This window comes from Mus caroli, unplaced genomic scaffold (assembly GCF_978045245.1).
Source record: "Mus caroli unplaced genomic scaffold, Mus_caroli_1 scaffold_16, whole genome shotgun sequence".
Taxonomy (NCBI): Eukaryota; Metazoa; Chordata; class Mammalia; order Rodentia; family Muridae; genus Mus; species Mus caroli.
The window spans coordinates 6,338,987-6,351,080 of NW_028227271.1; the positions used below are offsets into that span (position 1 = coordinate 6,338,987).

The following is a 12,094-nucleotide window of genomic DNA, read 5'->3' on the forward strand; positions in this document are numbered from 1 at the left end:
CGTTCCGGGTTCGGCGCTGCCTCCCGGGCGGTGAGCCGCGCCCCGCCGCGATCGGTGTCTGCCGCCAGGCTGTGTGCCGCTGAGCGAAGCCCGGGTGGTGTGTCCCAGGGCCGCCAGCGCCGGCCCCCTCCCTCCCCTCCCCCTTGGCCCGCTCTCAGACTCAGATAAAGCATTTCCTTCCATTGTCATCCTACCCGGCCGGCCAGGCTGCCAGGGCCCTCCCCCTCCCGGCCCCCTCCCTTCCTCTCGCCGTCTCACAGTCGCTCTGCAGCCTCCGGCGACCGGGGGGATGTGAGGCCGGCGCCCCGGCCCCCCGCCCGCCATGAGCCCCCGGCTCTGAGGGCCCCGGCCCCTGGATGCACAGCCCCGGCGCGGGTGAGTACCGGGCGGCCACCCCCTCCCCGTCCGCCCCGCCCTGCGCGCGGCACCCTGCACTGCTCGCCCCGGCTCCCGCTCCGGCTGCGGCTGGGTCTCCGGCCGGTCCGGCTGGCCGGGTTCTCCGCGCGCCCTGGACCGCGCCCGCTCACCCGGGCTCTGGCCCGCTCGCGGCCCGGGCTGGTTCCGGGGCCGAAGGGCTCCGGCCTCCTGCGGGGCGCCCACATCCGCCCGCTCCCGGGCAGCGACAGGCCCCGGGGAGGCAGTGGGAGGCCCGGGGCCGCCTGTGCAAGGGCCGGGCGTCCCGTCACCCTCCTCCCCGGGATCCGGGAGGCACGGCCGGCCGCCGAGGCCCGGGAGGGGGCGGTGCTCCGGGACGGAAGGTTTGGAAGCGGGAGGGCAAAGGCTAGGACCCACTGAACTGGCGCAGGACTTGCAGAGCTGGACATCAGCGCCCCTGTCTTGTAGAACTGGGCTGGGCCCTACTCAGATCCTGTAGCCGGGGGAAACGTCCCCTGGAGGGGTATTGGGCTGGGAGATTTCTCTTGAGCATCACCCCTTATCCTTGATCACCCATCATAGAGGAGAGACAGACACTGTGCTCAGCCTAGCAGTGAGGGCAGTTAAAGGCGTGGGGAAATGGGGGCCGCAGGCTGAGTACTGAGAGAGGTAGGGAGGTGGGGAGCTGGATCTCGCCCCCCCCCCGCCCAGTCTGATAGTACTGAGAAGTATGAGAACCCCGGCAAATCTGGCAACTGAACTGTCTTTTCGCCACTGCAATTTCTCCGCCAGTTGAGTTGGAAGAAAAACCTAAGTCCTGCAGGTCGCCTAATGAGTCCCACTTATTTCTCACTGGCTGCGGGTTTGGGGCCGACTTAGGGCTGACCATTGGTTCCCTGAACTGTCCTTGCTGGCTGTCCAGCACTCCCCAAAGCATCCTGCATCATCTGGCGGGGGTTGGCTTGCTGCTAAGTATCCCTTCCCACATCCCAACGCAGCATCTGCTTGAGGCCCAGTTCTGCCTGCCAAAGTTTCAGGGTGATAATAGGACATTGGCCCTCCGTGGCCCTGGAGGGAGCGCAACATCTGGAATCAGGAGCTAGTCCTCCAGACTTTTACCTAGATTTAGGAGAGTCTGCTCAAATTCCATTGCAGACTGTGACTCTGGTTGGTTTTTATCCTCTAACTTGTACTTAGGTGGCCCATTTCTTCCCAAGAGGACCCCCATGGGCTGCGGTCGTGCCTCCCCTCTGTGCCAACCTTCCGAGCCTCTTCTCCATCCGCCACAAATCATCCTTCACTCTTAACCTCCTTGCTCTCTGCAGCCTCACGTCTCCCCTCAGTAACTAAGTACTTTTCTTCTTTACAGTGATTCCTGGGGGAAAATGAGGCACAGAGCAGTTCCGGTGTTATGGTACCCAGATAACTGAGATTGGACCAAGTCCTGAACCCGGTGGGGCTGAGGCTTGTGTCTCTGTCTCTAGTTTTATGATGTCCTTTCCGAGCTAGACCCTCAGAGCTGTGCGTTGGAAAAGCTGGGTACAGGGTGCATCTGAACCCCCTGCTGCTCAGTTTGGCCCCTTGGCTGGGGCATTTTTCAGTGTCTCAAGGGCATACGCTGAGCTTTAAGGCAAAGAAAGTTTCTCTTCTAAGCAGGTCACCTTACTTAAGCAGACTTTTCTCAAAATTAACATGAGAAGGTGGGTGGGTGGGGAGGATTCTCAGTTCACTTCCCAGAGCTCCGAGCTAGAGGGGCCAACCACACATAGCCAGTCAGTAATCCACGGGGAGTAAGGGGACAGGCAGAGCATCCTGTGTCCTTGTCTCAGGGATAATGGTTCTCACCTATATAGTTCCTAGTGGCTCAGTTGTGATGGGATTGGAAATGAGGACCTTTTTATAGCTGTAGGCACACTTCTTTCTTGGGCTTCTTTGCTCTTTGCCTTTAAGAAGTGGTCGTTTCAAAGTTGACAGGAGCCCCAGAGAAAGGTGAGCTAATAATGTAAGGCCCAGAGTCACCCAGCCAGGGAATGGCACCAACCAGACCAGCCTCTGCCAGCATCTATTCTGAGCTCTTCCTTGTGGTCTGGATGGCTGCAGGAGAGTGTAGGGTATTGCAGGGCTTGAAGGCAGGTCCCCTTGGAGACGCCAGCTCCAGGACTTTGAATTTGTATATGTTGGATTTGTTCACTAGATGGGGCACTTCCTCTGGGGCAGGAAGCCTTGATTTCCTGTGTTAGGGGGTGGGTAGGGACCAGGAGTGAGGGGCCCAGTGCACCATCCCTGATGTTGTTTGGAACCACAGAAGGGCAGAGCTTTCACTTGAAGCAGCTTCCCTAATCCAGGGGAGACAGGAAGGAGAGCTCTGGCTGGGAGGCCCAGGTTGAGGCTAGGGAAGGCTCTAAGTGCCATGAGCTGGGGGGGTGGGTAGCGCAGCAGGAAGCCTGGTGAGCAGGTGACTCTGCCGGGTATTGTATTCCTTATAATATTTTCCCTGTTTCTGTGGTAACATTCCATGGGGGCCTCAGGCCTTAGGGCTGCAGGAAGGCGCTTCAGACAGCCCTTTCCTTAGTGGCCCACGTACTGGGAGCCCCCACATCGAGCTACTCCCTATGCCTGTCTGTAGGACCAGGCTCTGTAGGACCAGGGCCTGAGAATCCAGTCAACTGGCCTGACCAAGCACTGACTCCAGGCTCCATGATGTCTCCTGGTGGGCAAGGGAAGAGAACTGGGCTGGATGGGGGGGGGTGTCTCCAAGCAGATTAGAATACCACTCTCAGCCTCTGCCTCACCTTATCCCATCTTTCTCTCTTCTAACCTCCTTCAGTGTGGCCCGTGAGCGAGCGAGCTGCCTGGGGCAAGGGGTGGGGGTGGCAGAGGCAGGAGGGATGTTTTCATCAGCAGAGCATGGCTCCTTTAGTTCTGGACCTGTTCCCAGAGGCAAAATAAATTCAGGCTAGCATCTGTTTAGTGTGAGCCTCCGTGTGATATGTGTGTATGCACTGGGTGTGTGGTGGGTGTCTGTGTTTGCCCAGGGCTGTGTGTGTGTCGATGTGGTGGTTCTGTAGCAATCTGTGATCCATGTGCTGGCTCTGGTGGGTGTTTGGGGGTATGCACACATGTGGCACAGATGTGTGTCTTCTGTGTCATGTGTAAGTTATGGCTCTGTGTCGGGTATAGAGTGCCTATATAGACAGGTTTAAGGGATTGTGTACCTATGTAAGACTTTGCTCTTTTACACGTGTCCAGATCTTGACCTGTAAAAGCACAGCCCATGATTTTTGTCCTTTCTTTCTTTCTTTCTTTCTTTCTTTCTTTCTTTCTTTCTTTCTTTCTTTCTTTCTTCCTTCCTTCCTTCCTTCCTTCCTTCCTTCCTTCCTTCCTTCCTTTCTTCTTTCCTTCTTTCTTTCTTCCTTCATTTGTTTGTTTGTTTGTTTGTTTGTTTAATGATACAGGGTTTCTCTGTGTAGCCCTGGCTGTCCTGGAACTCACTCTGTAGACCAGACTGGTCTTGAACTCAGAGATCCACCTGCCTCTGCCTTCCAAGAGCTGGGATGAAAGGGGCATGCCACCACATCTGGCATCTGTCCATAGTCTTTAACACCAGTTACTGGGCCAGTTGCTTCAGGATCCTGTGAAGAATGTGTTTAAAAACATCCTTGGGCCCCATCCCCACCATCTTTTAGGGTTGGCAGGAGTTGAGGGAGGCACCTCACTCACTTGTATGGTGGGTGATTGTGGTGCTGAGCCATGCTGGAGGAGCAGAGGCCTGGGTCAGCCTTTCTGTTTATTTCTGTGGAATAGACCTGCAGAAAGAAAGGGTGTCTGAGGTCACAGGGCTATTTAGAGAAAGAACTCAAGACAAAATGCAAGCTTCCTAAGACTGGTCAAGGATTTGGGTACGTGTGTGTGTGTGTGCGAGAGAGAGAGAGAGAGAGAGAGAGAGAGAGAGAGAGAGAGAGAGAGAGAGAGAGAGAGAGAGAGAGAGAGAGAGTGTATTCATGCCCAGCATGGTGAAGGGGACCAGGTAGCATTGGCTGGTGTAGATGCCTGACCTCTGAGTAGCATTAACTTTTCCTTTGGGGGTTCTAGCCTTTCTGGCCTTGTTCTTATTACCCTCCTTCTTCCTCCTGTGTGGGAAAACTTTGTAATCCTCAAGAAAGAACCACACTGGCAGTCAGGGAAGGTCATTGGCCAAGCTGGTCACTCAGCAGCTCATCCATTTGTTATAGACTTGCAGAGCTCTGTGCCATACACTGGGTGCAGATGTGAGGTGAGCACAGAGGCTGACCTCTGACCTCAGGGTGCTATAGCTCTACTGGAGAACAAGAAAGCATGGGTGGGCAAGAAGACGTGAACAGTTCTACATGGTGATTAGCTCTATAAAGAAAACTCCCTGGATCCAGCAATAAACAACCCGACAGGACTTCCTTGGACACAGTGGCCATGGGAGTTCTCAGTGACACTGACTCCTTTCTCCTCAGACTAGAAGTGAGTCCCCACAGCCTGCTAAGACATTCTCGGAAGCTCCCTGGACCCAGGTGAGGGATCTGGACTGAGGTCTAGCTGAGGGTTGGAGCTGGACTGTCAGCCTGGTGGCTAGCAGAATCTGCTTTCCACGGGCAGCCTCTCTCCCACCCCCACAGGTTGTCAGAGAGACAGAAGAGCAGGGGCAGCCAGATAGGGCTCGGACTAAGGTTAAGAACATGGCAGACTCTTGTCTGAGTCTCCCAAGCACCGCCCATTCCTGACTCCCCTGTTCTTACCTTCCCAACTTGGGGGATCACTGTCCCAGCTCCAGCCCCTCTGGGTGTTGCTGACTGCCTCTATGGCCTCTAGGATTTATTTATCTAGCTCAGGGCTACCAAAGAAAGGGGGTAAGGTCAAGGCTCAGAGAAGACATGTGTCCTGGGAGATAACAGAACCAGAAATGAGGGTAGGGGCTCAGGCAGAGCTCAGGAGAAGCTGCCCAGCAGGGGCTCAGTTCAGAAGAGGGTACAGGGAAGACCTGTGCTTAAGAGGCCCTCTTTCTGTGCCCTTACATCTGCTACCTAAGCTAGCCAATTCTCAGACCAGAGGGACAGAGGGGTCTGGTTCAAGCCACCTGCTCTACTTCCGCCAGAAGGAAGTGCCCCCTTGGGTCCACCTGCAGGCCTGCCCCTAAACCCCTCTCTGGAGGTTAACTTTCACATCAGCAATTTGGGCATAACCTTCCTACTGTGGGCCTGTGGCCCCCCGACCTCGTCTCCTCCCTCTCCTCAGTAGAGGGGTTCCACTGGGAGACCCAGAGCTTCCCACTAGCAGCTGGCATAAGACAGTGCAGCCTCGGAGGGATTGGAGGAGCCTTGAAGGAAGAGAATAGGTCTGTGAGGTCTGCTTCCCTCCCCTTCGCCCTCTCTTCTGGAACGTCAAGTGCCTTTATTCCTTGCCCCCTGCCTCCCAGCCTTCTCAACCCCAGCTGCAGGCTCCTACTAGGGGTCGGGGAGAGGAGCTGGCAGATCGGACTCAGTGTCCCCACCCGATCTCCAGGCCACCTCCCTTCTCCTCATGTTGCCATGCTGGGATGGGAAACCCTGGCAGTCAGTCCTCGGCTTCCTTCGTGAGCTGGGAATGAACAGGGAACTCCCTTTCGCTCTTGCATTCCGCTTAGCTCCCTGCAGAGCTGGAGCCAAGAAGCCCACTCCTCTTTCCTAGGGTGGCCCTCGGCCCAGAGGTCCGGTTTCCCTTCTGCAGCCTTCGGGATGACGGGGAGGAGCAGGGCAGGCTGGGAGGTACAGGTTCGGAAAGAGTCGGGGTGGGGGAATTCGGAGATATGGGCTGTAACCGACTTGTTTTGCTTGCCCCACAAACCTGCACGTCTGGGGCATCCGCTGCGCCCTACGGGGCCTTCAGGTTGTAGAAGTGCTCTCAGAATGACAGAGTGGTGCCACCGGGTTGGGGCAAGAGGGTGGGGGTAAAGGGGGGAGCCCCAAGCAAGGGGGAGCTGGAGGGTTAAAAATAGCAGCAGTCGGGTTTCGGTTAGCAAATGTGGAGGCGGGGAGCTGGAGGCGCGGCAAACGGGGCTGTGCTTCCCCTGGGCCCCGGAGTGAGTCACCGTGGAGAGTTGGTGAGGCAGCACCCTCTGCAGGGCTGCACGCAGGGAGCCCAGGGCTCAAAGAGGTCTGGCTCTGGGCCAGAAGGGCTGTGTAAAATGGGGAAGACTGAAGCCCAGACCTGGGTTCGAATGCAAGTGTTGTAGTTTTAGGGGCTTGTGTGAGGATGCTGAGATGTTTTCAGACCTGTCTGCAGGCATCTGGGAGTGTAAACTTTTGGTGGAGTCTAAAGTGCCCCGCAGATGTTAGCTCCAGTGCCCAGTGCCAGTAGCAAAATCCAACAGGAGGCACTTCCAGAAGGGACAAGAGGGAAGGACGATTGTCTGGGCCGAATCTCACTTTCTCCAGCCACAAGCTAAGCTCGGGCACCTACTTCTCAGCGACTCGGGTTTTTTTTTTTTTTTTAAATCACTAATATGAAAATAATAATGTTTTCACTCTCACAGGGTTGCTATGGAGATGAAAGGGGATGGTGTAAGTGACTTATGCCACGTCTGGGAGGACCCCAGTGCACACCGAATAATCATCCTTATTATTGATGTTATTGTTCATATTTTTGAAGGTCAGAAATAGAGAATGTTGGAGCCATGACAGAAGGAGGCCCAGCCCCAGTTCACAGGAAAAACCAGGCCAAATTCCCTGTTCTCGATTCCTCCACCCTTGTGGGCCTGGAACAGCAGGAGTGTATAGCCCACAGTCACAGGGTGGACCCCTGCTTCTCCTTCACTCCCTTCTCAGAGAAGCAGGGTGAGGGGGCACCCTAGGCTTCATAGCCAGCTGGCTTGTCAAGGGGACTGCCATGCCACCCTGGGCAGACAGCCCCTGATGGCTTCCTATGTGGAGTACCTTGCCAAGGTCTGCTGTGTCAACATCTGCTGTCGGTGACCTTTCTTTTAGCTCCTCCCTGGCAGCCCTTAAGAGGAGGGTGAAGCAGAGGAGGGGTGGCAGGCCAGTGACAACAGTTGTATTCCCAGTGTGCTGGCCCTGGAAGACACATGAGGCATTGCTTTCAGGAAATATCATTATTCAGCTGACAGGCATTTGTTAAGTAAGACCTGACGTGGCCTAGCCTGGGCTAGGCTCTCAGCATGATTCACAAGAGGCAGAAGCCCTAGCATGTAGAGAACACGGATTCCCTGAGGATGTGGGGTTCGAGAATATGTGGAGTCCTTGAAAGCCCTGTAGCCTGGTTCTCATGAGACCCTTGGTTATGTGGTGACTTCGCTTCCAGGGTGTGTACATGTGTGCTGTGTGTACAATGATCTGTTACCGCAGAGGTCCTGCTGTAGAAACCGACAGAATAAGGCAGAAGCGTTGACAGAAAGTAGCAACGAAGTGCATGTGAGGGACCCTGGACCCTCAGCACACGCCTCCCCGCTTTCTCGTGTACCCCTTTAAGGGGCTGTCCTTTTTGCTAAAATGAGATTGCACTGTGCAACTCTGCCTTCTGGGCCAACGATCTCGACCTTCCTGGGCAGTGTCATGATCTCATCCAGTCCCTATTTGTTCTTGGTGTTGCTTTGTTCAAACCAGTAGCTCAGGACCATGTGTCTGGCTGTTCAGTTCCCTGAAAGCTCTGTAAGCACCCTAGCTGGAGCTGTGGTCTAGAAAGATCTTTGGTAAGTGCCAAGGGCAGTCCTGGCTGCAGAAGGGAACGGGATCACCCGGAGAATCTGCCCGGTAGACTTCTGCCGTTTTCCAAAAATAACGGGCAAAGAGGGAGGGTACTATGGCATGACTGGATTTGGGGATGTCTGGGGTATTTGCTGTCATTAATATTAATGTGGCATCTCTAAGTGCCAGCATTCATAGCTTGCAGCTATTCAGACTCCAGATGCCTCCCATTTGCTTGGTCTGTGCTAAATGCCTACCCCTAAGCCAGTGAGCAGACGGGGTCTATGGCCAGTGTCCCCCACCTCCCCCAAACATAGGGCTACTTGGACTGTCCAGAGTGAGTGTGCTCCTCTCTGCACTTGTGTGTGCCTCCACCCTTCCACCTGCCCCAGGTCTGCCCAGGGGGGAGGCTACATCCTTCCAAGGGAATGTATTCTGAGTGCCAGTCTTAGGGTGGCTTTGCTCTGGTTATGCAACTGGCACTCTTGATGGGACTTGACAATTTCCAGAGTGCTCTCACACACAGCATGTGATCCTCCAGGGCAGCCCTGGGAGGTCCGCTTGTTTAGTTATACCCTGCTGGAGGGGAGGGAGCTTACAGGAAGCCAATAAAATGGTAAGATGCACATTGAAGAAACCGGGGGAAATGTAACAGGAATCAGGAAGTAAGACAAGCCCTCCTGGAGACAAAGGCGTGAGGGTGTTCAGGCAGAGATGGTGTTTTTGTTATTTGGTGTTTTGGATGGACTATCTCAAACGTTGTGGCAGCATGCCAATGCTAGGAGGTCCTCTACTCCTCTGTGTGTTGCTTGGTGGCCTCGCCATCTGTTAGGAGGTGTACTGATCATAATCTTAGGAAGGCTCTGGAAGGCCAGGCAACACGTTTCCTTCCTCCTTCCTCTCTCCTTCCCCATCCTCACCCCTCCACCCTTTGCCTGTTCTCTCTCTCTCTCTCTCTCTCTCTCTCTCTCTCTCTCTCTCTCTCTCTCTCTCTCTCTCTCTCCCTCTTTATCTCTCTCTTCTTTCCTCCTGGGAATAAGCCCGGGGCCTCTCTCCTGGTAGACAAGCTTTCTATGGCTAAGCCACACGGCCCTCTGCATGTTCCTAACCCTTTCAAGCCCCAGTTTCCTTTGAAACAGCGTCAACCCTTTAAGGCTCTGCTGTAGGAATACTTTGTCAGTCAGCATTAACATACTGCTCACCGGTCATTACTAATGTTATTAACTAATGACTAGAATAATATACTAAGTAACTTGAACCTTCTACCTGCCATCACAGGGACAGTCTGGGAGACCTTTGGGTGGCTTGGATAGGAGGTGCTAAAGAAGGGACTTCTCCAGGTACTCAAGCCACCGGGAGAGGCAGACTGGAGCTAACAGGAGTGGGGCGCACAGGTAGGCCCAACCCGACAGCAACCCTCAAGAGGGTGAAGACACCGGGCCCAGAAGCAGCACTGGGGTGGTGACCGTGTTTCCTGTTGCAGGGGCAAGTAGTTGAGAAAGGCTGGCAGGGATTGGCTGCTGAAGTGGGTAACCATGGCTTGCAGAGGAGAGAGACAAGGCAAAGCCTAGCAGGCTCTAAACTCATAGCCCCCCACGTTACAGACAGGACCTAGGACCTTGCCTGCTTAGGATCTTTTCCTTGTGAGAGAAAGAGATACTGACTAGAGTGAATTTCCAATAGAGCTCTCGAAGCAAAGGAGTCGTGGGTGAATGGAGAATGTATGTGCCCCGGGGCTTTCTGTGTTTAGAAATTCCAGGGCAGTTTGGACTGCCTGGGAAGCCTGTCTGCTCAGAAATTCTTCAGGTGGACAGGGCAGTGCGGAGCAGGCCAGGCTGGAGATGGGAAGTGATGGTGGGCCCAGAGGAGCTCTGTCCCGTGTGTCCTTGCTCCACAGAGACAGCTCAGAAAGGCTGAGCAGCCAGAGAGGCTCCAAGAGGTGACTCAGAATCTCGCTGTCCTTTAGCAGAGAGCAGCAAGGTCTCAGAGTGTCACATTCTTACACAAATGACCCGGGACCCCTGCTTCAGGATCCATGAGAGAGGCCGCCAGAGGTGGCATGCCCCTGCTTCAGGATCCATGAGAGAGGCCGCCAGAGGTGGCATGAAGAGCCGGGTAGGTGATGGAGTCAGGGGTACACTTTGCCACTCCTGGGAAGCTTGAGCGGCCACTGTCATGGTTACATCTACTTCCTGTTTGATTAATTTCAAACGGGGGTGGGGGTGGGGAGGGAGGCTGACTCCTGGCGCAGGCTACCACTGTGTGGGGCTGTTTACAACAGCCGCGTGTGGGATTCCCAGAAAGAGACTCCAAACCGGACATCCTGTGGCTGCAAAATACCCAGGTGTCAAGAGCTAAAAATAACTACTCTAGAGCTCCAGTTACCCAGAGTCAGAGGGGAAAGGGCCTGTTCACTGAGTGAGTGGGCATGGGGTGGGGGGTGTGTGGGGGAGGTGAAGCTCGAGCCTCCAGCCCTCAGATCTCAGGATGTCCAGCCGCATCGAGAAGTCTCTCTTGTAGCTGACCCCGGACCTCTGCCTGTATCCCAAGCTGCCCACCTGCCAACTGAGTCTGTATCTACAAAGAACCTGTGAGCCTTGTTTTGGACCTCCTGTGAGAGGCTCTGGGAGGGCTTGTAGAGCAGGGATCTCAACCTGTGGGTCGTGACCGCTGAGGGTCACAGGGGTCACCTAAGGCCATCAGGGAAACACAGATATTCGTAACAGTAGCAAAGTTACAGTTATGAAGTAGCCATGAAAATAATTTTATGGTCAGGGGGTCAAATGAGGAACTGTGTTAAAGGGTTGCAGCACTGGGAAGGCTGCTCTAGAGAAGAGACACAGCAGGGTGCCACCAAGCAGAAAAATGGAGCAGATGTCCCTCTAAGCCCCCAGGCCAACAGTCCTGTTATTGCTTGGTTTCTACCAACTCCAGTTCCTACAGGTGACTTCTTGGGGCTGTCTTCATGGGTGCCCACAGGTAAACGAGATAGCCTCCGGCCTGCGTAGGCCTGAGCTTGCCCCTGGCACACTCTGAAGAGCTTCCTTTGCCTTGCGTTTGCCCTGTGCCAGCCAGCTTCAAGGCGCACGTTAGTTGGGAGCAGGGTTCTAGAGCTATCATGTTTTGTGACTCTGAGCTTTCGATGGTTAATTCTATGCCACATGTCCCTGGGTGTATGTATGTGCAGGTGCGTGTACAGGAGGAACACATGGAGGTCAGGAGAGGCACAGGGTCCCCTGGAACTGGTGTTGTAGATAGTGGTGAGCTGTCATAGTGGGTGCTGGGAACCGAACCTGGTCCTCTGCAAGAGCAGAAAGTCCTCTTAACTGCTGAGCCATCTCTCCAGCCCCTAACCACAGGTTATTTAGTGCTTCAGGGTCTTAGTCTACCCATCGATATACTACAGCTAAAAACAGTAATCTGGTGGGGCTTGTTACAAGCGTTGGGAGTATTAGCACGTGAAAGTCACTTGGAGCAATTGGTACTAGCGCAGGACAGTTTGGGTGAAAGGGAGTGGGCAGCCACTGTAGTTGGGAAGGGTGGAAGTGATGGAGTTGGGGAAACACACACACACACACTTAGAGAGAGAGGAGACAAATGCCTGTGGTTGAAGAGGGAGAATTCACTAAGACCAGATGCCCATTTGTGGTGTCGGGTGGGGGCTCTTCCAGGTTCGGAGCAGACAAGACGGGTGCATGGCTGACCACATTCCGAATCACTCCTCACACTGGTCTGCCTAGACTCCCGCTGGTTATGAGCTAGCAGCCTCCACACTGTACCTCCCTCTGCCAGGGCAGCGCTGGTCTGAGCCATCATCTCCTGATGCTCCAGAATTGCAGCCGGGTCAGCTGAAGTTCTAAGAGATGTTGTTCCGCACACGGCTTTCCCCATCTGACCTCGCCATCGTCTTTAACGCCATGGCCCCTCCTAGGCTTCATTTGGGAGCCCACTGCCTGTCCCCTGAGCTCTGGGTAGATCTGAGCGAGAAGCAGTTCAAAGCTAAGAACAGGAAG

General features: G+C 54.7%; 1 protein-coding gene across 6 annotated transcripts in view; it reads left to right on the plus strand.

The window, feature by feature from the left end:
• Positions 1–236: 236 nt before the first annotated feature.
• Hdac7 (histone deacetylase 7) overlaps positions 237–12,094 on the plus strand; it is a 39,340-nt gene continuing 27,482 nt past the window's right edge. For 3 of the 6 annotated variants that reach the window (XM_021182709.3, XM_029469668.2, XM_085831811.1), the window contains exon 1: positions 238–375. In XM_021182709.3, the coding sequence (XP_021038368.1) occupies positions 357–375 (19 nt within the window). In that variant the 5' untranslated portion in view covers positions 238–356. Of the gene's footprint in view, positions 376–12,094 lie in introns of all 6 variants that reach the window. The other 3 variants (XM_029469672.2, XM_029469671.2, XM_085831810.1) reach the window with 2 other exon arrangements.